The following is a 25,445-nucleotide window of genomic DNA, read 5'->3' as shown; positions in this document are numbered from 1 at the left end:
AGAACTGTCACTGCACTGAAGATGCTTGGTGTAAAGATGATGCCTATGAGTTCGTCAGACTCCAAAGTCAAAAGAAACAGAGTAAAAATCACAGAAATGTAAATGAGCGAGTGGGAAAAGGTTTTCACTCTCGCCAGGTTAGAAATTAAAAGTTCTAAAGTCCAGCAAAAGAGCTGGTGGTCTCTAAGGTAGAAGGGAATTAGCGCATTTCTGAGAATTCTCCCCAACACTTGACCGCCCCAGAATAAGGGACAGGAGGATTTAATCCACTCCTGGATGAATCTCCTTACGCCAGTCGGTCATACTTTCTGGAAAGACCATCAGCATTTTGGTGATCACACCCTGACCTGTGCTCTATGGCGAAATCAAACCCCTGAAGGCTGATTGACCATCTTAACAATTTAGGATTTTCCCTCCATTTGCATTAACCATCTCAAGGGTTGGTGTTCTGTTTGGATTACAAAAGTAAATCCATACAAGTATGGTCTAAACTTAAAGCACCACACAATGGCAAAACATTCACGATCTATGGTTGCTCACCTTGTTTCTCGGTCCTTCAGTTTCCTACTGATGAAGCAGATTGGGTGCTCCCTACCTCTCACATACAGCTAACTCAGAACTGCACCTATTCCTGTATTTGAAGCCTCTGTTTGTACAAGAAACGATTGGTTGTAGTCAGGAGCTCTCAAGATTGGAGCTTGACAAAGGGCTTTCTTCAGTCCTTGCACTCTTTCCACCTGATCGTCTTGGAGAATATGGGTGAGATCACATTCACGAGAGAAACTATGGTCCCATAGTTACAGCCTGTCACTCACCCAGCAGGGCGGCTGTCCTTGCCGTACAGCCAAACGGCCAATCACCAAAGAGTGCATTTCTGTCTCCTAGGAGACAAAGCACAGGGAGATTCGGGCACCTCCCACGCTTCCTGCGCCCGCCAGACACGATGGAGCCAGAAGAACAATTTACTTACCAACTGTAACGTTCTTACGACTGCATGTTCCTCCCATGTATTCCTCATCTTAGATATATCATTACAATCAGCTTTGCTGCTTCTGGAGAAAAAATAATTTCCACCAGAGGGCGCTCTGCTCGAGGCTGCGGCGTCTATGTCCCCCAGCGGTATCAGTCGACATCATCCGTCATATAAATGGCTCGAGCCCTGCCCATTGGCCTCAGTTCTGTTTTTTCGTATATTGTAGGCAATGATTAGTAGATAAGGAGTGTCCCCTTGACCAAAAGCTCTCAAAGGAACCTTGAGTGTAAAACACGTTAACTGTATTGTGGGGTAGGCTGGGAGGGTCGATGAGGAATACGTGGGAGGAACATTCAGTCGAAAGAAAGTTCTAGTTGGTAATTAACCTATTCTTTGAATGGATTGTGTCCTCCCACGTATTCCTCATCTTAGGTAGGCTCCCAAAGCAGTATGAATTGGAGTAAGTACCAGAAACATTAATCATGTACAGTATGAACTACTGATTTTGCAAAGAGACCCCCCTGTTAAGAAGTCAAATCTAGGGAGTAGTGCTTTACAAAGGTATGCATGGATGACCAGGTGGCTGCTGCGCAAATATCTTGCACCGGGACACCTCTCTGAAGAGCTCTTGAAGTTGCCATTCCCCTGGTTGGATGAGCTCACAGCCCATCTGGAGGATCTTTCCCAGCTAATCTATAACATTCAGATATAGCTAAACTAATCCATCTGGGCAATGTTTGTTGTGTCACTGCCAGCCCTAATTTGCGGCCAGTATATACCTCAAAAGGACTAAGAGCACTCTTTGGGCCCAATCTGTGTAATCTTTCTTCCCCCTTACTTGCTTGAGGAGGATAAAAGGCAGGCAGTGCTATCTTTTGTGACAGGTGAAAACCTGAGAATTTTTGGTAGAAGAACTAGTTACTTACCAAACTGGTAACGTTCTTTCGATGGGATGTTCCTCCGACGTATTCCTTATCTTTGATATAATCCATTCTAGCTTGCTGGCCTCGGAAATGTTTTCCAGTAGAGGGCGCTGCGCGCCGACGTCCCTCGTCAGCCTCCGTATCGGTGCCAACATCATCATGAGTATAAATAGAGTCGCGCAGCGTCTGTTCCTCAGTTCCATTTTCAAGTTTAGATTTGTGCATGAATTTGTTAGTAACCTTGAAGGAGCGTAAGCTGCAACAAGGGAAGTTTTACTGCGGGGATGGATGGGAGGGGTGATAAGGAATACGTCGGAGGAACATCCCATCGAAAGAACGTTATCAGTTTGGTAAGCAACTAGTTCTTCGAAGGGATTGTGTCCTCAGACGTATTCCTCATCTTTGATAGACTCCCATAGCAGTAGTATAAAGAGGCGGGAGTAAAAATGAAATGTTTCCCTTTAAAGATGTACAGAATGCAACTCCGCTTTTCCAAATTTTGTCTCCTGGCTAAAGGCGGAATCAAGGCTGTAAAATTTGGTAAAAGTGTGTGGACGACCATGTGGCAGCCGCACATATGTCCTTAATTGGAACCCCTCTTTGGATAGCCGAAGCGGTTGCGATACCTCTGGTTGAATGAGCCCTAAGATGTTGAGGGGGCTCTTTTCCTCCCAATTTACAGCATTTTACAATAGTTAAAACAATTCATCTTGAAATGGTTTGTTTTGTAATTGGCAATCCTAATTTGTGACCTGCATATCCCACAAACAATTGGTCTGCTTGTCTGATTCTTGCAAGTCTGCCAATGTAAAATCTTTAGGCACGCCTTGGATCCAGCCTGTGTAATCTCTCTTCCTCTTTCCCTGGATGGGGAGGAGGATAGAATAAGGGTAAAGTTATTTTCTGAGTAATGTGGAATTCAGAAACCACCTTTGGGAGAAAATTGGGCTTCACTTGTAAAACAACCTGGTCTTTATGAAAGATTGTATGAGGAGGTTTGCAAGCTAGAGCTTGTAATTCGCTCACTCTTCTGGCAGAAATTGGAGCCAACAGAAAAACTGTTTTAAGAGTGAGAAACCTTAATGAACAGGAATGAAGTGGTTCAAAAGGAGTACCCATCAAAAACATTAAGACTAGATTTAGGTCCTACAATGGGACTTGAAAAGTTTTTGGGGGATAAACATTAGTTAATCCTTTCAGAAATTGGATTACTAAGGGTAATTTGAAATAGGACGGCTCCTCAGCTTTACGCTTAAAGATTGACAGCGCTGCAAGGTAGCCCTTGATCGTACCAACTTGTAGACCTAAATTTGCTAATTAAAGCAAGAAAGATAACATCGGTGTATTACATGAAAAGGGTTCCCAAAACTGTTCTTTCAAGATGTTCTCCCGACAGGCCCACTTGTAGAAGATCTGACATTCTTCCTGAGAATTGCGACCACTGGGTTCTTGGTGCCCACTGGAGGGATCTCATTCTCAGCTGAGCCTCTGGCACTAGCAAGATGCAGGATGCCATGAGGCCTAGCAACCTCAAAAAGTCGAAGGCTGGTAGACGTTGGGCATTTTGAAACTTGATGACCATCTGTAGCATATCTTGAGCCCTCACCTCTGGTGGCGAGGCTTTTCCCAGGGAAGTGTCCAGGACTGCTCCAATGAACTGGAGTCTCTGTGATGGTATCATCTGTGACTTCTTTAAGTTGAGGGAGAAGCCCAGCTTGTGAAGAAAGTGGCAGACAATCTAGCTGATCTGAGCTTGTTCCGGAGATACTGCTCTGATCAACCAATCGTCCAGGTAGGGGTAGACGTGGATCGCTTCCCTCCTTAGACTTGCAGACACTACCGACATTAGCTTGGTAAAGACCCTCGGGCAGAGGTCAGCCCAAATGGCAGAGCTCAAAATTGATAGTGAGTGTTGCCAATTGCGAACCTCAGGTATTTCCTGTGTTTGAGATGGATAGGCACATGGAAATAAGCATCCTGAAGGTCTAGAGATAACCAGTCCTGAAGCTGGAGGGCCTGAAGGATCTGAGTAAGGGTTACCATCTTGAACTTGTCTTTCCTGAGGAATTTGTTCAATTCTCGCAAATCCAAGATGGGTCTCAGTCCTCCGTCCTCCTTTGGTACTAGGGAGTAGGGGGAATACCAACCCTTGTTCCTCTCCGCTACAGGTACCGGTCCTATGGTACCCTTCTCTAGCAGGTCTAAAATCTCCTGCATGAGGAGCGGGTCTGGAAGCTTCAAGGAGTTGTTCCCCAGTGGATGACTGAGGAATGTGTAGGAAGGGCAGGCAGTAACCTTGGGCAACTGTCTCCAATGCCCAAGCATCTGACGTAATAGCCTGCCATTCTGCCAGATGTTGAGTTAACCTGCCCCCTACTGGTGTCTTGTGAGGGGAGACCTCAGAGGGGTATAGAAGCGGCTGACGCAGATGCTGAGGGTAAAGTGGCACCTGCTGCTGCGGCTTTTGTACCTTTGACCCGTCCACCACGGGTGAATCGTTTCTGGCCCCTTTGAGCTGCCTGTCCTCTGCCTTTTCCGAATGCGGTGCAAAAGCGAAAGGACCTACCCCTCCAGGAAGCTCCAGAGGGGCGATTTGGAGTCTGCTGGATTGCAGCCCCAAGGGATTTCGCTTCTGCCTTGGATGTTTGTAATCTCTCCAGGCTTTCATCAGCCTTCTTTCCAAATAAAGAGGTGCCGTCAAAGGGCATGTTCAGAAGTCTGGCTTGTACATCTGAGCAAAACCAGACTTCCGCAACCACGCAAATCTGCGGATTGTGATACTGGCCGCCATGGCCCTGCTGATGCGGTCAGCAGAATCAATGCCTGTTTGGAGGGACTCGTACATTGCATCCTTTCCATCCCTGATGTTTAAGAATGCATCCCTTTCTTCTCCTTCTGGGAGACAGTCAGTCGCAGATGAAGCACACTCCCAAAGTGTGTGGCTAAATCGTGCTAGCGTGCAAGTGGCGTTGATAGATTTAAGCGCCATACTACATGCTGAAAGAACAAGTTACTTTCTTACCTGGTAACGTTCTTTCGATGGGATGGTCCGACGACGTATTCCATATCTATGACAGGTAATGTCCACAGCTGTGCTGCTTCGAAAAATCTTTGGCGTCTGCGTCCTGCGTTGATGCGCCGTCCCCGAGGACCTCCTCCGACGGTCGACGTCACCCGATGTGATAAGTAGGACGCACGACGCCCATAGCCTCAGTTATAGTTTTTCCCCAAAACGTGTGCCACCAGTTTTCTGCCAGTCAGACACACAAGGCCTTGCGGAACGCAAGCTGCAATCGCAAAAGAAATTCTGCAGCGGGGAAGGCAGGGAGGGAGTGATATGGAATACGTCGTCGGACCACCCCATCGAAAGAACGTTACCAGGTAAGAAAGTAACTTGTTCTTCGAGGGGATTGGGTCCTCCGACGTATTCCATATCTATGACAGACTCCCAAAGCAGTACCAAGCAAGGAGGTGGGAAAGAATTTAGAATACAAATTTAGCATGCCCAATCAAATTGCGGAATAGAGAACTGCCTTGCCAAAGGCCAGATCTTGCCCTCTGATGGAATCGAGGGAATAGTGACGTACAAAAGTATGTACTGAAGCCCAGGTGGCTGCATCACAGATGTGACAAATAGGAACTCCCCTCTGCAGGGCAGTAGACGCAGCCACTCCTTTGGTAGAATGGGCCCGCAAGCGAACCGGAGGGTCCTTATCCGCCAAGCGGTAACACTCTGAGACAGCTAAAATAATCCAAGGAGACAAAGTCTGTTTCGTCACAGCTTGTCCCAAACTTTTTCCAGCGTAACCAATGAAAAGTTGATCGTCCACTCTGACTTGGGACATGCGCGAAATATAAAAGCTCAATGCTCTCCGAGGATCAAGCCTATGGAGCCTCTCCTCTTCCTTACCAGGATGTGGAGGATAGAACGCCGGAACCACCTTCTGGCTCAAATGAAATTCCAAAACCACCTTTGGAAGAAAAGAAGGATGAACTCTAAGGACAACCCTGTTCTTGTGAAACACAGTGAAGGGTGGCTTAACTGAAAGTGCCTGTACTCACTCTGCGAGCGGACGTAACCGCAACCAAAAACACAGTTTTCAGAGTTAACAGCCTCAAAGGGCAAGAATGTAAAGGCTCAAACAGAGCACCCATAAGAAACTTAAGAACAAGGTTCAAATCCCAACCTGGCAGCAGAAAAGGTGACTGAGGGAACACATTAGTGAGCCCTTTCAAAAACTGCGAAATTAAAGGAATTTTAAAATAGGAACACTTCAGACGAGCGCTTAAATATGGACAGCGCCGCCAGGTAACCTTTAATAGTCCCCACTTGCAAGCCCCTGTGGGCCAAAGAAAGCAAAAAGACAGAACCATGGGAATGTCACATTCAAAAGGATCCACATTCTGAACTCTGCACCAGTCGCAGAACTTTCTCCAACGGCACAGGGACTTTGTTGCCAGCCGTCTGGCCAAAAGCAACACCTCCATCACGTCTTCAGGGAGGTCCCAATCCTTATACCTCAACCTTTCAGAAGCCAAGCGTGAAGGTTGAGGGATCTGACCTCTGGATGGAGAACCTGACCCCCCCCCTCCCGTGTGAGCAATCGTCTCGGTAGGGAAGACGACGTGGAGGGCAGATGGATAAGTCCAGAAGGTCCGGGTACCACGGCCTCCGGGCCCATGCCGAAGCAATGAGGATCATCCGGGAACTGAACCTCTAACCTCCGCAGCACTTGCAGAATGACGGGGACTGGAGGAAACGCGTACAGCAGCGGGAAGGACCACTCCACCACAAACGCGTCCCCTAAGGCTCCTCTTGGAGGAAATTCCCGCGAGCAGAACCTTTCGCACTTCTGGTTGACACTTGAGGCGAAGAGATCCACTTAAGGGGTCCCCCAAAGGGCAAAGATCTCCAGGAGAATCTCTTGAGCCAGCTCCCACCGGTGAGCGATCGTGATCTGCCTGCTCAGAGCGTCCGCGTCTCGTTTTCGTCTCCGGCCAGATGAACTGCAGAGATTGAAATTTCCTGCTGCATGGCCCAGAACCAGAGCTGCATCGCCTCCCTGCACAGAGGAAGTGACCCTGCGCCCCCCCCCCCCCCCCGCTTTTTGTTGAGGTAGTGCATGGCCACTGTGTTGTCCGTCAGAATCAGGACATTCTTTCCTCGCACAGTCGGCAGAAAAGCCTTCAGGGCAAGCCTGACGGCCCTCAGCTCCAACAGATTGATATGGAGTCTGGACTCCGACAGAGACCAACGACCGCTGACTGTCAACTCGTTGGCATGAGCTCCCCATCCTGCGAGGGATGCGTCCGTCACGATCGTCACCTCTGGCCAGGGCAGCCAAAATGGGGCCCCTTCATCAGATTGCCCTCGACGGCCCACCACAGAATGTCCCGGGCCACCGAGGGCGGCACCTGAACAGGGTCCGACAGCCTGCCGGAGGACTGAGACCACTGGAGCTTGAGTGCCCACTGTAAAGATCTCATCCGCAGACGAGCCTCTGGCACCAGAAGAATGCAGGATGCCATGAGGCCGAGCAGTCTCAAGAACTCGGACGCTGGGAGATTATGGGCAAACTGCAACTTGTGAACCATCTGTTGAATGTGAAGAGCCCTCACCTGAGGAGGAAAACACTGCCCTAGGGACGTGTCGAGCACTGCTCCGATGTACTGGAGCCGCTGCGTTGGTGTCAAATGGGACTTCTTTAAAATGAGGGAGAAGTCCAGCCTGTGAAGGGAGTGGCAGGTGATGGACAGATGATCCAGGACTTGCTCGGGAGAGCTCCCCCTGATCAACCAATCGTCCAGGTAGGGGTAGACGTGAATCCCCCCTTTCCTGAGATGCGCTGCCACCACCACCATGAGCTTGGTGAAAACCCTCGGGGTGGAGGTCAATCCGAACAGCAGGACCCGAAACTGAAAGTGCGAAAGAACCTCAGGTACTTCTTGTGCATGGGATGGATCGGCACATGGAAGTAAGCATCCTTGAGGTCGAGAGACACCAACCAGTCCTGAAGTTGAAGGGCCTGAAGGACTTGAGAAAGTCACCACCTTGAACTTGTCCTTCCTGAGGAGTTTGTTCAAACCGCGCAAGTCCATGATGGGTCTCAATACCCAGTCTCTTTGATATCAAAAAATAAGGGGAATACCATCCCTTGTTCCTCTCTGATACAGGCACCAGTTCTATGGCGCCTTTCTCCAGCAGGGCTTAAATTTCCTGCACAAGGAGTGGATCCAGACTCTTCAAAGAGAGATTCCCTGGTGGATTGTCGTGGGGCCTCTGCCGAAAAGGAAGACAGTAGCCGTGGGCCATGATCTCCAGAACCCACACATCTGAAGTAATGGCACGCCACTCTACCAGATGCTGCACCAGCCTTCCCCCAACCGGCGAACCATGGGACATGGCCTCATGACTGAGCTGAAGCTGCTGGGGCAGTGCCTGAGGGCAAAGAGGCAACTGCCCGAGCGGCTTTGGCACCTCGAGTACCCTGTTTTCCACCTCTGGTACGCCTACAGTGGCCCCTTTGACTTGCAGCTCCTCTCGATTTACCAAAGGAGGAGTAATATCGAAAGGAACCTCCCTTCCATTGCTGTCCCCTAGGACGAAAAGGCGGAGGTTGGCAAACTGCAGCACTCAACGACTTCGCTGCAGCTTTGGAGGTCTGCAACCTCTCAAGGCTCTCGTCACCCTTGCTGCCAAAAAGATGTTCACCATCAAAGGGCATGTTGAGGAGCCGGGCTTGCACATTAGAAGCAAACCCGTCTTCCGCAACCACGCGTATTACAGTGCTCGCCACCATGGATCGGCTGACACAATCTGCTTGTCCAGAGCCGACTGAACGGACTCACACTTGGCATCCTTGCCATCCTGCACAATAGCAAGAAAACCATCCCGTTCCTCCCCTTCGGGAATATGTTCAGCCGCTAACGAAATACAGTTACACAGAGTGTGGTTGAAACGTGACAAGGCACACACAGAGTTGGCTGCCTGTAAAGCCATACCCCTGAAGAAAACACTTTCTTTGCCCAGCCATCAAAACGCTTGTCATCCCCATCAGGAGGGATGGAAGGGTATGACGCCTGCTTGGCTGGGGCCGTAGCCGACTGCGCCACCAAACTCTCCAGAGTGGGGTGCGTGGTCAAGTAACAGGGGTCGCTACTGGCTGGGTGGTATTTTCGCAGCAAAGACTTGCTCACTGCGGGGAGACTCTCCAGAGCAGTCCAAGCCGCTGCCACCCTTCTTTGCAAGGCCATATGGAATAGCAGCATCGGGTCAGTTGGTGGACCTTGGTCGAGGATATCTGTCAGGTCATCCTGCAGAAAATCCACTGGTGTCGCAGACCACCCCACCCCAAATATTCCATTACCCTTGACATAAGGCACCGGTACGAGGACTCGGCATGGGTTCCAGGCTCAGCCCTACAGAACTCCACATCCGGAGAGGTGTCCAGACCACTGGCGTCATGCAACGACTAACACAGGTCTTCAATGTGGCTATGACCAGACAAAATCTTGACAGGTACCTCATCAGGAATCATACCTTCCTCAGATCCTTCATCACCCTCAGAAATTTAATCCAGAGGCTGGAATGAGGGCACAGAAAAAGGGATTGACATTTTTAGCCTTGGCCAGATCCTTTCTAGTGGGTTCCACCATGCCACGGAGCACCTCAGACAAAGCAGCCTCGAAAGGCGTCGATGTAATCTGCGTCGACGTCGAGCATGGCTCCAACGGCTTCGACAGTCCTCGAGTGCGGAGCCGCAAGCGTTTCCCTCGACGACCTCGGCACCGATGTCTTTTTCAAAGACCTCACAGGCACCGACTGTCTCGAGGGCGTCGAGGACCAGGACCTGGAACGGGCCTGTCTAGAGCGACCATCCTTGACCCACTGGGACCTCGAAGGTGCCCGGTGATCACGACGACCACTCGAGCCCAAAGGCGCGCGAGTGGCACCTCTAGCATGGTCACGGGCGGCGTCTTTCGATGGCGCGGACGGAACGGAGCACTGCGACTGAAAAATCGCCATCATCTCCTGCCGAAATAAATCCCATTCCGCAGGAGTGCAATGCTTGTTGGGACAAGAAACCCACCGACGGGCAGAGTCCTCGGACGAGGAAGGCGACTGGTGACGGCGCTTCCGTGAGTGCCTCGAAGAGGCAGAGGAATGGCAGGACCGACTCCTGGACCGAGACCTCCCAGACTTACGCCGACGATACAGAGAGTCGCCCCTCGAATCGTCAGTCGAAAGCCCAGTGGATCTCGACTTCTGGGGCTTGGCCACGTTACCTACAGAAAGCTTCTAACGCTCCCGCAAGGCCTTCGATGTAAGCGATCGGCAGTCTACACAGTCATCAGTGTCGTGGTCCTCACTGAGGCACCAGAGGCAGGCGTTGTGCGAGTCCCGTAACATCTTGGACCCGCAATCCCGACACTTCTTAAAACCCAGCCGCGGGGTGGAAGAAGACGAACACATCATGGAAATCTTCACAATTAACAGGTTTGAAGAACCGAAAGAACAGAACTCAGAAGAACCGAGGCGCCCCGGGATCTCTGAAGCGAACACGTTTGCAGAAAAAATGGAACTGAGGCTATGGGTGTCGTGCGTCCTACTTATAATATCCGGTGACGTCGGCTCGACGGAGGCCCTCGAGGACAGCGTATCGACGTCATCAACGGAGACAATTTTCAAAAGCAGTACAGCTGTGGTGATTACGGTCATAGATATGGAATACGCCGGAGGACCCAATTCTCCTCGAATTGCCCTTTTTAAAGATTGCTCATTTAAAAAACAGACCGTTAATTATTTTACTAAAAAACCTTGAGAAGAAGTGTTATTCGGATACTTGTATTGGTGAATTTCAATGCTACCATTCTACAGCTCACATTTACCCCTCTTGCTCAGTCACACTACCATTTTGTGTAGTACAGACCTATACCAAGAGGTGGGTTACACATTACCAAGAGGACAAGGCTGGTGTAGTCTCCCCCAGAGTTACTACATCAATTCTTGCCTAACACTCGCATAGTATAACTGTGGGTGATCATAAAAGAAGTTGGGTTTTTACTGTACCTAGAATAAGGAAGTAACTTACCTGTAACTGTTGTTCTCCAGCATGGGTCTGGCATGGATTCACATGCTCATGAATATTCCCCGTCAGGCCGGGAATCCTCGGTATAGAAAAAATAAGTATCAGTTTCGTTTCTGATCGGTCTTTCTTAGTAGTAACCATTCACTGGTCTCTGGGTCATACTGCCCCCAGCCAACGACTGCCCTCTCCCTAAGCCCTGCCTCCGGCAGCCATCCTCAGACTTGGTAGCACGTAAAGTGGCAGTATGACCAAGTGAAGAGCCGCAGAGGGGTAGGCGAGAGAGTTCGCATGTGAATCCATGCCAGACCCATGCTGGAGAACAACAGTTACAGGTAAGTAACTTGTTCCTGGTCTGGCATGGATTCACATGCTCATGAATAAGAGAATACATAGCAGTACACACATGCAAAACCACGGGAGGTGGCAACAGGCTCAACATTAAGCAATACAACAACTCAACATTAAGCAACTCTTACCTCCTCACCAGGCTCACCTTAGGCGAACAGGTTGCGCAGCACTGCTTGGCCGACCCTGGAGTCCCGATCGACGCAGCAGAATCTTGTGAAGGTGTGCGTCGACCTCCACGTCGCAGCCCTGCAGATGTCCAGCAGGGGCACACCAGACAGGAACGCCGTGGTAGCAGCGATCGCTCTGGTCGAATGGGCTCTCGGACGGCCGGGCAGCTGTCGGTTTGCCAACCGGTGACAGTGCATGATGCAGCCGGAGAGCCATCTGGAAATGGAAGTCTTCGAGAGAGCCTTCCCTTGATTCACAGTCCCAAAGTTCACAAACAGTTGCGACGTCTTCCGAAAACTCTTCGTGCGGTCCACGTAGAACGTCAGCGCTCTAGCTACATCCAGCGAGTGCAAAGTCCTCTCAGCCGGCGACGAAGGCGACGGGAAGAAAACTGGCAACACCAAGGGCTCGTTGAGGTGGAAGTCCGACAGCACCTTGGGCATAAAGGATGGGCGTGTCCTCAGCACCACCCTCGTGTTATGAAAAGTCAAGTATGGAGGCTTGCAAGATGGGGCCTGGATCTCTCCCACTCGTCGTGCGGAGGTGATGGCCACGAGGAAAGCTGTCTTCCATGACAGGAACTTCAAAGGCGCCAAATGCATAGGCTTGAATGGGGCCCCCATGAGCTTGGTCAGCACCACATTAAGCTCCCACGCCGGGGCAGGAGCCTTCACCGGCGGGAATGATCGGAATAGTCCCTTCATGAATTCTTTCATCAGGCGATGAGACCACAAGGACGCCCGTCCCGTCGTCCTGGTATATCGGGAGATTGCAGCCAGATGTATTTTGATGGAGGCGCGAGCCAGTCCAGCTTTGGCCAGCGACAGTAGGTACGGCAGTACTTGAGGGGCCATAATCCGCAGAGGGTTAATCTTCTATGCACGGCACCAGACAGAGAACCTCTTCCATTTATGTCCGTGGCACTAGAGTTGAGTACGCCCTGGCGTTTGCAAGAACCTCTCTGCAATCGGCCGGGATGTCGTACCCTCCAAACTCTAGTGCTGCAGGAGCCAGGCCTGCAAGTTCAGCGACTCCAGGTTGTGGTGAAGAATGGCGCCTCCTTCTCTGGAAAGAAGGTCTGCGTCCGTCGGCAGCTTGACTGGTGGGGACGTTGACAAGTCCAGAAGGTCCGGGAACCGGATCTGCCTCGGCCACGCCGGTGCGACAAGGATCATCCTACACCGGGACCTCTTGAGCTGGTTGATGAGCCGGAGCAGCAACGGCAGCGGAGGGAACGCATAAAGAAATAGGCCGTCCCAGGGGAACGAGAAAGCATCGCCCATGCTCCTCGGCTGGGGGAACCTGCTGGCGAACCTCCGGCACTTGGAATTCGTCACCGTCGCGAAGAGATCGATTTGGGGTTCGCCCCACCGTCGGAAGAGTCGATCCACTTGATCCTGGCGTAGTTCCCACTCGTGGCACGAGCGCAGCTCCCTGCTGAGTGAGTCGGCGATCATGTTTTTTATTCCTGCCAGATGAAGAGGCACCAGAAACATCCCTTGGGCGACGGCCCAATGCCACAGATCGTGGGCTTCCTTGGATAGGGCCGGGGACCTGGTTCCGCCCTGCTTCCGGATGTAGAACATCGTGGTGGTGTTGTCGGTGAAGATCCTCACCACCTTGCCCTTGAGGGACGGAAGAAAGGACCTGAGGGCCCAGAACACCGTGCGGAGCTCCAAGATGTTGATGTGGAGAGACTTCTCCTCCGGGAGCCAAAGGCCTCTAGCGTGAAGATCTCCGGAGTGTGCTCCCCAACCTTCCAGGGAGGCGTCCGTCGTCACCTGGTGAGCTGGGGTCTGAAAGTCTGCCCGCCGACAGATGGGAGCAGGTACCCCCACCACCGGATCGCCTGACGGAACGTCTCGGAGAGGGATCCTGTCCTCGAAGCTGCCCGTCGACTGGATCCAGCGGGTGTCGAGGAACTCCTGTAAGGGTCTCATCCAAAGCCTGCAAAGGCGCACCAGATAAATGCAGGAGGACATCATCCCGAGGAGGGACTTGATAGATCTTACCCTGGCCATGTCCGTAGCCAGCAGACGCTGCACCTTGCCCAGAATGGTCCTGGTCCTTTCCTCCGACGGCGAGGCCAGCCGCGCCACTGTCGAGCTTGGCTCCCAGAAACAGGGCGACTTGTGACGGAACCAAGTGGGATTTTGGAAAGTTGAAGGAGAATCCCAGGTCCGTGAGCAGCTGGACGGTCTTCGCAGTGTGCTCCACGGCGAGCTCCCTTGTCCATGCCCGAATGAGCGAGTCGTCCAGGTAGGGGTAGACGTGGATCCCTGTAGGTGCAGCCGCGCCGCCAGCGGTGCGAGGCACTTGAACACCCTGGGTGCCGACTTCAATCCGAACGGGAGGGCCTTGAACTGGTAGTGCCGCCCTTGGACCACGAACCTGAGGAACTTTCGGTGTCTTTTTAGAATGGGAATGTGGAAGTACGCATCCTCCAAGTCCAACGACGACAGGAAATCACCCTCCCCCAGCAGTCCCAGCACATGCTGGAGGGTGACCATACGGAACTTTTGTGCCTTGATGTACTTGTTCAGTCGTCGTAGGTCCAGGATGGGGCGCCATCCTCCCGTCTTCTTTTTTACGAGAAAGTACCTTGAGTAAACTCAAGAGCCCCGAAGCCTCTTTGGGACGAGCTCGATGGCACCCTTCTTGAGCATCGCCCTTACTTCCAACAGTAGTTGAGGGACGAGATTTTCCTTCCTGGCCACGGGTGGAACACGAGGGCACTTCTTCTGAAACTCGAGGGCGTGCCCTTGGGCCAGGGCGTCCAGCACCCAACGGTCGGTGGAGATGGACTCCCACACGCTGACGAACCTCGCCAACCGGCCTCCCACCGGGGTGCTTCGGCGGGGGCCCGACCCCACGGTCGGTTCAATCTTGTGTGGAGGCCGCCTTGCCTCTTTGTCGACAGCGGGCACCACCTGACTTGCCACGTCCCCTGTAGGCTTCATGGGACGAAGATCTTGCCACTTGGCGGTAAGTGGAGGAGCCACTGCCGGATCCCTTGGAGGCAACTTGTCTGCCTCAGGAGCTCCGAAAGGACGGCCGTCGTCGTTGGAGCACTCCCTGTGCCCGGGCAGTCTCTGTGTCTGTCTTGATGGCCTGAAGGGACTCATCAACCGCCTTCCCAAACAGGTTGTTCCCGTCGAAGGGCATGTCCAAAACCTTGGTTTGTACGTCATGGCGGAAATCCGTGGCCTTGAGACATCCTTGTCGTCTCAGGCAAACGCCGTTGCCCAACTGACGGAAACCGGTGTCGGCGATGTCTGTTGCCACCGTGATGGCGTGGTCCGAATCAATCTCCCCCTCCTGTAGGATTTCAAGGGCCTCAGCCCTTTTGGCGTCCGGAAGGAAGTCTAACACAACTCTCTGTCGTAGCGGGCTACGATAGCCAGGGCGTTGGCCGCCTTGATAGTCGTTGCTGCGGATGAGATGATCCGTCGTCCCACCGTGTCCAACTTCCTGCCCTCGCCGTCCGGCGGGGAAGTTGATGTCGAGGCCGATGCCCCCCCAGCTTTCTTCTTTGCCGCCGCCGAGACGACCGAATCCGGGGTAGGTTATGCCCGAAGGCACAAGGGGGCAGCGACGGGGACCCGGTACTTCTTCTCGTACCGGTCCCTCTTTGCCGGCGCCGTGGCAGGGTTCTTGAGGAGGGCGAGCCCCTCATCCCAGAGGTCATCAAGAAGCGGTACGGCGAGGACCGTCTTCCTTTCAGCCTCGCGCCGTTGTAAAGGAACCCTTCTTTCTTCTTTTCTTCTGGGCAGAGCTGAAAAAGCTCGGAGGCCCTGGAAATCATGGCATGAAAGGATCCAATCTCGTCGGGCGGGGACGCCAGAGCAGGGGATGACGGGGGACACATCCAGTCGTCGCCTCCGTCATCTGTACCTGTCGTAGCCGTGTTCGTGCCTGTATCATCCCCGTGGGTAGTACACCAGGGGGAAGGCAGAGCAGGCCGCATAGGTGGGAGAGGTGGCGTAGGATGCAGTGGACTCTCCAAAGGTCCTGGCTCCGGTTCCCCCGTCGGGTCTGGCTCAGGTACCTCCGTCGGGGGAAGGGGCAACCTTGTCCTTATCTCCGAGCATAAGGACTGAATCGCTGACAAAATAGCCGGAAACGACGGGCGCAAGGGCTCTTGAGACACCGTCGCTCTCGTCGTCGCCCTCGTCGGGATCCCTCCCGATGGGCTGGGCCTCTTCCACGACTTCGATGAGCTCTTCTTCAGAGGTCGTGTCCGTATCCACGATGGCCACCAGCCCCTCCCCCACCTTTTCCAATGAGGACTTCGTGGGGGTCTTAATAGGCCTGAAAGACGACTCACTCCGCGGTGGCAGGGAGACTCTGGGTCCTGAGGGCGCCGCCACTGGTGTAGCCTCCACAGGCTGAGCCAGGGCCGCGGCTACATCCTCAATCGAGGTCTTAGCAGGGTGAATTAAGGCCATCATCACCTTCTGGACGCCTGGGGCCTTCACCTTGGGGGGGGGGGGGGCGTCCGAGCCTCGCTCCCCGTCTGCCCGAATCTTCGAGATCGACCGGGGCCTCTCCAGAAGCTTCGCCGGGTTCTCGGACTTCCTCTTACCCGAGCCAGAGCGTTGGCTCGTGGTTGATGGCGCCGGGGAGGATGCGCCCTGCCTGGCAGCCAAGGAGCCTGACCGTTCGGCACTCCCGGTGCCCGAGGACTCGCGGTGCTTAGCCTTTTGTTGGGCCCCCGTCGCCGGGGCACCCTCACAGGACTTAGAAGACCGCTCAGACTTCTTTTTCTTCTCGCCTGACAAGCTCTTCCCTTCCAGCCAGTTGGCGAGACGGAGGTGGCGATCCTTCATGGTCCGCTCCGACATGTTCCCACAAAACGCACAGTCCTTCTCCTTGTGCGTCTTGTCCTCATGGAGACAGAGGCATAACGAATGCTCATCCTCCTTGAAAACATTCTGAAGCTGGCATCCAGGGCAGGTCCTGAACAGCTTCCTGGGCGTCAAGCTTCTTTTCTCGTGGGCCATGTCCGGGGTAGGCCTCGGAACTTCTGGAATCCTCCAAAAGCGTAACTCGACAAAATCTTCACCCTTGAGGGGCGTAGAAAACTCCGAAACGGATCCCCGTTGATCGGATGTAGAAACGGTGGAGCTTGAGACTATTTAACCGAAAAATGAGAAAAATCTCCTGAAAGCGCAAAAACGCAGCAAAAGCTCGAGAGCTACAGCACGAGGACTCCCAACACTTGAACGTGCGGTAAAAATCTGAGGATGGCTCCCGGAGGCGGAGCTTAGGGAGAGGGCAGTCATTGACTGGGGGCAGTATGACCCAGAGACCAGTGATTGGTTACTAAGAAAGACAGATCAGAAACGAAACACTGATTTTTTTCTATACCGAGGATTCCCGGCCTGACGAGGGGGAATATTCATGAGCATGTGAATCCATGCCAGACCCCATGCTGGAGAAGTGTTCCACTATTCACAAAAGGTATATTGTCCAGTTGGTTTACTATGTGATTTTGTGCCGAGCGTCATAGTATAACTGCTAGGGTCTACTAACCTTATATTGTTGAAAGTAATCTAAAAAGTTAACTATTGGTTTGACTTCCCTAGAACCCATGTTTGGTGTTCCAAATAAGTTTATATGCTTTGGTCTGTGTACCTTCAAGCATAGTGTTGTGTTTTTCTATAATGTGTTTATATGATCATTGATAGTACGTATCCCCCCCACCCCAAGATGTATCTGGGCCTACTTGTATTCAAATACACCATTTATTTTTACAATACATAGTGTTTATTTGGACCATTGGCATTACAATTTCTTTGTACTGATTCTACAGCCCTCTCTACCTCCCCGGGTAAGCCTGCCAACACCATCTACGCTACCATGAACTCAGGTGGTACAGCCTTATACTAAGAGTGGAGTATTGTACTGTCTCAGTTGAATGTTTTACTAAGCCCTTAGTTGGACTTCAAAAAAACTGTCCTAACACGGTCAACCACATCACTCGCCCCCTAAGGCTTAAACTTTCCTGCTCTGCTACACTACCGCTTCGATCCTTGTGAAACATGGAACAGAACACTGCTAACCAAAGAAGGGAGCCCTGCTATATAAAGGACTTGAGTTTAAAGAACTTCTCGCTAACAGTATTCTTATAGGCAGATCTTGCAAACAGTCTGCTTCCATATTTTTACAGACAAATCAGAATGTAGAAAGGGTGCTCAGACACTGAAGGAAAGTCTAAGTAGAGGCTGGGAATAGATCACGTTTCTCACTCTGAACAACATTCTATAATAAAATCAAATCAGAGGATGGGCTTGTTCAGAAATGCAGACATCTTTTAGGACCAATGAGACGCTAATAGATTTAGTATAAAATGCAAACTTGAAGTGCACACCTTCAAAAAGATGGAGATCAAACAGTGCCAATGGCCGAACAACTTACTTGTTGTCTGTGTTTCCTCTTGATTTCTTATAATTTGCATAATCCTCTAAAATAGAGTCCACACTCTTTTTGGCAGGGAGGTAGAAGAGCTACAAGTAAAAAAAGAAATATTAAGCCTTAAAAACAATGAGACATCCGGAATTAATATGTTGCTAGGGCTTTACAATGCTACAATGGTAACAATTCAAGGGCCATTTAAAATATATATGATACATTACTCACCGTAATCGTATTTCTGATACTTGTATCTGCTTAGATTCACATGCTGTGCATAGGCAGACATCTAATGGAAGCTGCAGAGTATTACAGTTTGTTTTTCGAAACTCGAAAATGGGTTGACACAGGGCGTGCCAGTATTATTATCCTTAGTGTGACGTCCACTGTACCCATGATCCCTCACGCATCTAGGACCCTCAGATTTTATTTTTTCTGACATGTGGTAGCATCAGGAGTAGCGCGAGTACAGATAATCCAAGCAGATAGATAAGACTACAAGCATCCATGCGCCTTCTCTCAGAGGGGAGGAAGGGTGGGTCGCATGTGAATCTAAGCAGATAAAAGCATCAGAAATACGATCACGGTGAGTAATGTATCTCTTCTGAGGCTTGTTGAATCTGCTTAGATCACATGCTGTGCATAGATTAGCGAGCAGTGTTAGAAGGAGGTGGGATGTGAGAAGGGTCATGAGCAAATGTCTTAAAACCGCTTGTCCCACTTGAGTATCTGTCTTGGAATGGGTGTCAATGCAGTAGAGCTGAGTAAAAGTGTGAATAGAGCTCCAAGTAGCTGCTTTGCAAATGGTGTCAAGGGGTACATTTGCAATTAAAGCCGGAGTGGCCCCAATGCCTCTAGTAGAGTGGGCTCTTGGCGTGAAAGGCAGAGTTTCACAGCTGGATACAGTTAACAATCCACTTAGCGATGGCACCTTTAGAGACGCGATCTCCCTCTCTGCCTGTAGCGATGGAGACAAACAGCTGATCTGTTTTCCTTAGCGGTCTGGTCTTGTTTACATAGTAGAGGACCGCCCTACGCACATCTAGGGTGTGTAGTTTCACCTCAGCTGAGCTTTGTGGGTCTTGGAAGAAAGCCGGAAGCTCGATGGACTGGTTCACGTGGAATTACCAGCTTACTCACCATAGTGACCACCTTACTCCTAGTCCATAGTCCCCTTTCCTCCATACTTATGGGACATCTCTCCGTCCTGTGGGACGGGACCGGAGCACTTTGTAAAAAGCATCCAAATTTTTTTCAAAAAATTGTCCCTCCTCCCTTTCCTGTGTGGGGCCCAGCACGCGGCCGTAACCCCGCCCACCTTGGCTCCGCCCCGAGCATCGCCCATCAGTCCTTTTCTATCGCAGGGTCAAAGACCCATTAGCAATAACAGAGGAACCTTATTAGAGGGGACGGCGGGCGGGCGTAAGGAGGAAAGGGGACTATGGACTAGGAGTAAGGTGGTCACTAAGGTCAGTAACCTGGTAATACTCCTACGTCCCGTCCCCTTTCCTCAATACTTATGGGAGATTCCCCAAGCACTCCTTACAGGAACTATGGGTGGATGGAAATACCCCTTACTGAAACAGGTTCTTCAGCACAGCCTGGCCAAACTGAGCGTTAGCTCTAGAGCTCATATCGAGGCAGTAATGCTTACAGAAAGCAGATGGGGAGGCCCAAGTAGCCGCTTTAGCGATGGACTCCCAGGAAACAAACCTCTGAAAAGCAACCGCGGCTGCCCTTCCCCGCACCACGTGTTCATGGATACCTTTAGGAGGTTTCAGCTTTTGGACGGTGAAAGATTCCGTGATACAGGCGGCAATCCATCTGGACATAGATGCCTTAGATGCCGGCCTGCCCTGAGGGTTACCGAAGGTCACAAAAAGTTGGGAAGAACTCCGAAGCTCGGAAGTCCTGTCCAGGTAGAACTTAAGAGCTCTTCGGACATCCAGGCAGTGTAGAACCCTTTCCGCCTCCGAGGCAGGGTTCGGGAAAAAAGACAGGAAGGGAAATCGACTGATTCAGATGGAATTCGGTCACTACCTTTGGTAGGAAAGCTGGGTTCGTCCGAAGGACTACCTTGTCCTTGTGAAAGACCAAGAAAGGATGCTCCATCGACCATGCCTGGAGCTCACTCACTCTCCTCGCTGACCTAACGGCGACCAGAAAGGACACTTTCCAGGACACGTACTTGAGGTCAATCGTAGCCATTGGCTCAAAGGGTTTATGGCACAGCGCCGTCAGGACTACATTTAGGTCCCAAGGCGGGTGCGGACTACGAACCGGAGGGTAGATTTGTGTAAAGCCAGCAAAATGTCTCTTCACCACCAGGTTAGTTAAAGAATAAGAACACCGGTCTGAAGAGAGGTAAGCGGAAACCACTGAGAGATAAGTCCTGCAAGACAGAACATGAACCCCTGACTCTGCTAGGGAGGATACGAAGGACAGCACTGTGTCAATGGTTGCCACCCTCGGGTCCAATTCTTTCTCCAAACACCAATGACGGAACCTCAGCCATTTACTCTTGTATTGGGATCTGGTCGAGGGTTTCCTGGCTGCCTGGATAATGCGCATGTTATCCGCAGACAAGCCCAAACACTCTAGAGACGTGAACTCGGGCACCATGCCACCAAGTTGAGCGATTGTGGGGAGGGGTGCCACATCTGCTCTTCCTATCAGTAGAAGAGAACAGTTGACAGAGCTCTTCTACTTCCAAATTGCTCGATGAACTAGGGGAAGAGGCGGGAAGGCGTAAGCTCTCATGTTGTGCCATGGAATCTCGAGAGCGTCACCAAGAGAGGAGGCTCCAGCCACCGTCTGGAGGCGTACTGAGGAAGCTTCTTGTTTACGGCCGTGGCGAAGAGTTCCACCTCTGGTGTGCCCCAACGCGAGAAAATCCACGAGAGGATCTCCGCCTTCAACTCCCACTCGTAGCTGACCACTGTCCGCCAGCTGAGGGCATCCGCAGTGACACTCAGCTGGCCCGGGATGTGCACTGCAACCAGCCAGACCCCTTGAAGCACGGCCCACTCCCAAATCTGGATGGACAGGTCCACGAGAGGGGGAGAATTCGTTCCCTCTTGCTTGTTTATGTAATACATTGATACCACATTGTCAACAAGGTGGTCCGCATAAGAACAGACAATGAGCGGTCTGAACGCCTTGAGCGCCAGAAAGATCGCCAGAAGCTCCAAATGATTTTGTCCTGAGGCGACCAGAGGTCCGAGACCTGAAGATCTAATGTCGCACCCCACCCCAAAAGGGAGGAGTCCGTCGTGATCGTCACCATGGGGGCTGGGTCCTGAAACCCTGCGCCCACTGACAGGTTGCTGAGAGATGACCACCAGTCCAGGTCCACTCATGGAATCCGGAATCATTATTCGCTTAGAATCCGGGTCCACAGCCTGACGCCAGGAACTCCGAAGAGCCATCTGGGTCCGTCTCATTTTGAGACGAGCAAGAGGAAGAGTCAGTACACACGAGGCCATGAGGCCCAGAAGCCTCTGGAACCACCAGGCCGACATGCTCTCTGACTGCGCAAACATCTGACACGTGGCCAACAGATCCACCATTCTGTCCCCGGTCAGATACACTCGGCAGTCAATCGTGTTCCAACGAAAACCCAGGAAAGTCCGGTCCTGTGAGACCGTCATGGAGGATTTCCGCCAGTTCACCGACAGCCCAAGATGGAACAGGAGCTGAAGGAGAGACTGGAGGTTGCCCGCTGCTGCCAACGGACAAGCGCTGCGTAGGAGCCAGTCGTCCAAATAGGGATACACATGGATACCCTGGAGACGAAGATAGGCCGCAATCACCGACATCTTCGTGAAGACACGTGGCGCCGAACTGAGGCCAAAAGGAAGCACCCGAAACTGGAAGTGCTCCTCTCCCAAAGAGAAGCGGAGGTATCTCCTGTGTGGATTCCAAATCAGGATATGCATGTACACATCCTGAAGATCCACCACGCTGAGCCAATGGCCCATCTGCAAAGAGGAGCGAATCTGGCCGGACGTCATCTTGAATTTCTCTTGGGAGTAGGAAAAGATTGAACTGGGAAAGGTCTAGGATGGTGCGCAGGCCAGCCTGGTTGGGTTTGGGTACCGTAAACAGCCGGGAGTAAAAGCCCTCCCCTCGGGTTCCACAACTCTGAGGTGCAGAAGTTTCTGAACCTCGGCCTTGAGGGAGGGTGAGCCCGACAGCTGAAAAGGATGGTTGAGGGGTGGGGTAGGGGGTAAAGGTAAGTGTAGCCCGCTGGAGCGACAGACAAGACCCATCTGTCTTCTGTGATGGTCTGCCACGCCTCCCAATGAGACGCAATGCGTCCTCCCAGCGGGGTATCGTGCGAGCGCGGAAAACCCTCATTTGGCAGGCTTATCGATGGCGGTGTCACCTGTACCTGATGAGGAGACTGAGGAGCGGGAGAAAAACCGCGTACGCTGTTGTCTACGGCCGTTATTCCCCGCAGGAGTATCCACTCTGCGAGATTTGCGGTCGAGGAAGCCCCTAAAACCAGAGGAAGGTCGACTTTGCGGCAACGGTCTGAGACTTGAAAGGAGCTTTAACCAGAACAGACAATGATTTAGCCGTCTGAGTGCTATCTTTGGTTTTGGTGAGCTCTACATCAGTAGAAGAGTGAAAAAGCTCCTTACCATCGAATGGAAGGTCCAGAACCTGGTCTTGCACTTCCTTCGAAAACTTAGTGGCATGCAGCCACGCTTGCCACGAGGTATCAACCCCAATCAGACCCGAGCCGAGGTGTTTACGTGATGAGCCGCAGCCTCCAGGAGATCCTGGGCCAAGACCCTGGCATCGGAAAGGCCCCCTCTGAAATCTTCCAACTTCTCGACCGGAATGTGCTCCTCAAACTCCGACAGACCTCTCCACACCCGCATGTTAGCTCCCACCAAAATCAATTCTGCATTGGCCTGCCTGAGCTGTAAGGCCAAATTGGCAAAGATTTTCCTCCCTAGGGAGTCCAGGAGCTTGTCCTCCTTTCCCAAGACCTGAGTAGCCGTCGCGGAGGAGGATGCTGCAGGCCTGCATTGCAAAGTAGCTGCAGCCACCACTGTGGAGGAGGGAGGCGGACAAGACAAGACCGCCACTTCCAGGAATGCAGCCTGTACCTCGCGTCAATCTTTTTATTGACAAAAAGTCCTGAGTGTGGCTTTTCCCAAACTCTTCGGACCTCGGCCAGAACATCCTTCTGCAAGAACAGGCCGGTACGCTCCAAAGGAGACGAGGTGAACGCCCCAGAAAGCACACCCTCCTGCAGAGCGGGTGCATCGGGCACCAGAACATCTAAGAAACTCATGTCCAGCACCCGGTCATGGAAAGCTCCGATAGAGCGGGGAAGGTCCTTGTTGTCCTGATCGCCTTGAGGGTCATCTGACAGGTCAGGATCCTGATGAGCCGTGTCAGGCACTGCCTTGTCCACTGGGGACAATGGTGGCAAAGGCGGAAGCGCACGGGGAGGCACCACGGGCAAGGGAGGCGCCGGCAGAACGGGTGGAGCCGGAGGCGCAGGTGGACATATCTCCTTGAAAAGCCCTTTGAAATATTCCCTCATGGGGTTGGTGCGCATAAGCGCTTGAAATTTACCGAAAAAGGCATCCTCAGGAGATTGTTTCAGAACCTGAGGAGGCCTCTCATGAGGTGGACAAATCCAGGGACGTAACGGGGAAGGGTGCCACACTGGCCTCTCCACCGACGTATCCACATAAATCAAGGGAGCTGCCCCCGCGGGCAACGAAACATTGTGCGGAAGAGGCATCCGGGCGTTCCAATCATAAACCAGCCAGTAAGGATGCGCACAAGGGACGTTAGGTTCACCCAAAGGACCGAACCTTACACCAGGGGACGATGGCGTAGTTGTAGGGGTAGTACCTAAAATGGCCGCCATGGTCGTGGCGGTAACGGCTGCCATTGTCCTCATCTGAGGGGAACTGCGGCACGTGAGGAAGTGAGGCAGGAGTCCCAGTCAATGGGTCAGGGGTCTTAACTTTAGCCTTAACGTAAGGAACCTCGGCAGAGCCGGTACTATGAGGCCTGGAATGTTTCTGCGACATACCAACCGCCAACTGAGCCTTCGAAGGAAGGGCCTCAGCACTGCCGGTAAAAGAGGAAACTTTCTTCTTTGCCCCCTCAACAGATCTGGTGTCACCACACGAGCGGGAACGGTGAGCAACCGCTTTCACCGACAGGGCCTTGCCCGGCCCCTCAGAACTGTTGGTAGCCTTAGCCTCTGTACGAGGGACCTCGGCCCGGTAGAAGCCTTATCGGCACGGGCCTCGAACATCCGTTCGGTAACCTCAAGCCCAGCCAAGACCTGGGGCGAACCCCTGTTTGTTTTTGAGGGAAGCCGAAAGAGCGGCCTCAGAGCAAGCTCCGGTACCCCACGACTCAGTAGAACAGGGTCTACAAACAGCCACCACAGGAGGGGCCTCAGAGCGTACTCCGGTGAACACAGGCCCCTTACGGAGACCCTTGGAGAAAACTCTGGTAGAATCATTAGGCCCGACAGGCACCTCAGGGCGAACCCCGGTAACAGAGCGATCAACGCCCCTCCCGTCCCGAGAGGAACCCGGAAAGGTAGCCCCCGGCCGGGGTGCTCTGAAAAGTAAAGAACTTACCGGGCGTAATTTCTTCTCGTCGATGAACGCCTGAAAATGAGAAGGAGTAGTTTGTCCGAACACCACCTCCCACCGCTCCAACCGACGTTGAAGTGCCCGGACCGAAAGGGAGTCACAGTAAAAACAGGAGTCCCAACGGTGTTCCGGACCCAAATACTCTAAACAAAGAGGATGGGGATCCGCCCTCGCGAAGCGACGGCGACACGATGAACAGTCTGGAAAATCTAGTTTAAAAGACAGACTAGTAAACGAACGCTAGCGAGAGCCAGAGGAGAAAACAGGGAAGAAAGTTTTCCGAGGATGCAAGTGCGTCTGGCCCCGATTGTGCGGAGAAAAGGACTGATGGGCGATGCGGAGCCAAGGTGGGTGGGGTTACGGCCGCGTGCCGGGCCCCGCGCAGGAAAGAGGGACAATTTTTTGAAAAAAATGTGGATGCTTTTTACAAAGTGCTCCGGTCCCGTCCCACAGGACGGCGAGATGTCCCATAAGTATGGAGGAAAGGGGACGGGACGTAGGAGTATTTAGAAATAAACTTAGGTGAGAACCTAGGGTGTGTACGTAAAACCAGTTTATCTTTATGAACTGTAAAGAATGGATCCTGCACTGACAGAGCCTGAATTTCACTGACCCTTCTTATAGATGTTATTGCTACTAAGAAGGCCGTCTTATAAATCAGGTGTTTGAGACTGCTTTTATGAATGGGTTCAAATGGGGGGGCCCATGAGTTTAGATAGCACCACGTTAAGGTCCCATCCTGGTGGTGGGTTTGAAATAGGAGGGTGAAGTCTCTTTACTCCTTCCATGAAAGCTTTAACCACTGGTATCTTCCACCACAACACCTTGTTATGGGATGTGGTGTATGCCGACATGGTGGAGCATGTATGTGACAATTGTGGAAGGCGTG

The 25,445-nt window shown here is 52.2% G+C and overlaps 1 protein-coding gene across 3 annotated transcripts in view; it reads right to left on the bottom strand.

Annotated features, from left to right (window-relative positions):
• The window catches only part of MORF4L1 (mortality factor 4 like 1), a 601,305-nt gene that overhangs the window by 119,667 nt on the left and 456,193 nt on the right, over positions 1–25,445 (bottom strand). For all 3 annotated transcript variants that reach the window (XM_069624205.1, XM_069624206.1, XM_069624207.1), the window contains one exon: positions 17,922–18,010. In XM_069624205.1, coding sequence (XP_069480306.1) covers positions 17,922–18,010 — 89 coding nt within the window. The remainder of the gene's footprint in view (positions 1–17,921; positions 18,011–25,445) is intronic.

Source organism: Ambystoma mexicanum, chromosome 11 (assembly GCF_040938575.1).
Source record: "Ambystoma mexicanum isolate Mex_15411 chromosome 11, UKY_AmexF1_1, whole genome shotgun sequence".
NCBI lineage: Eukaryota > Metazoa > Chordata > Amphibia > Caudata > Ambystomatidae > Ambystoma > Ambystoma mexicanum.
This window is presented reverse-complemented; position numbering and strand designations above follow the sequence as displayed.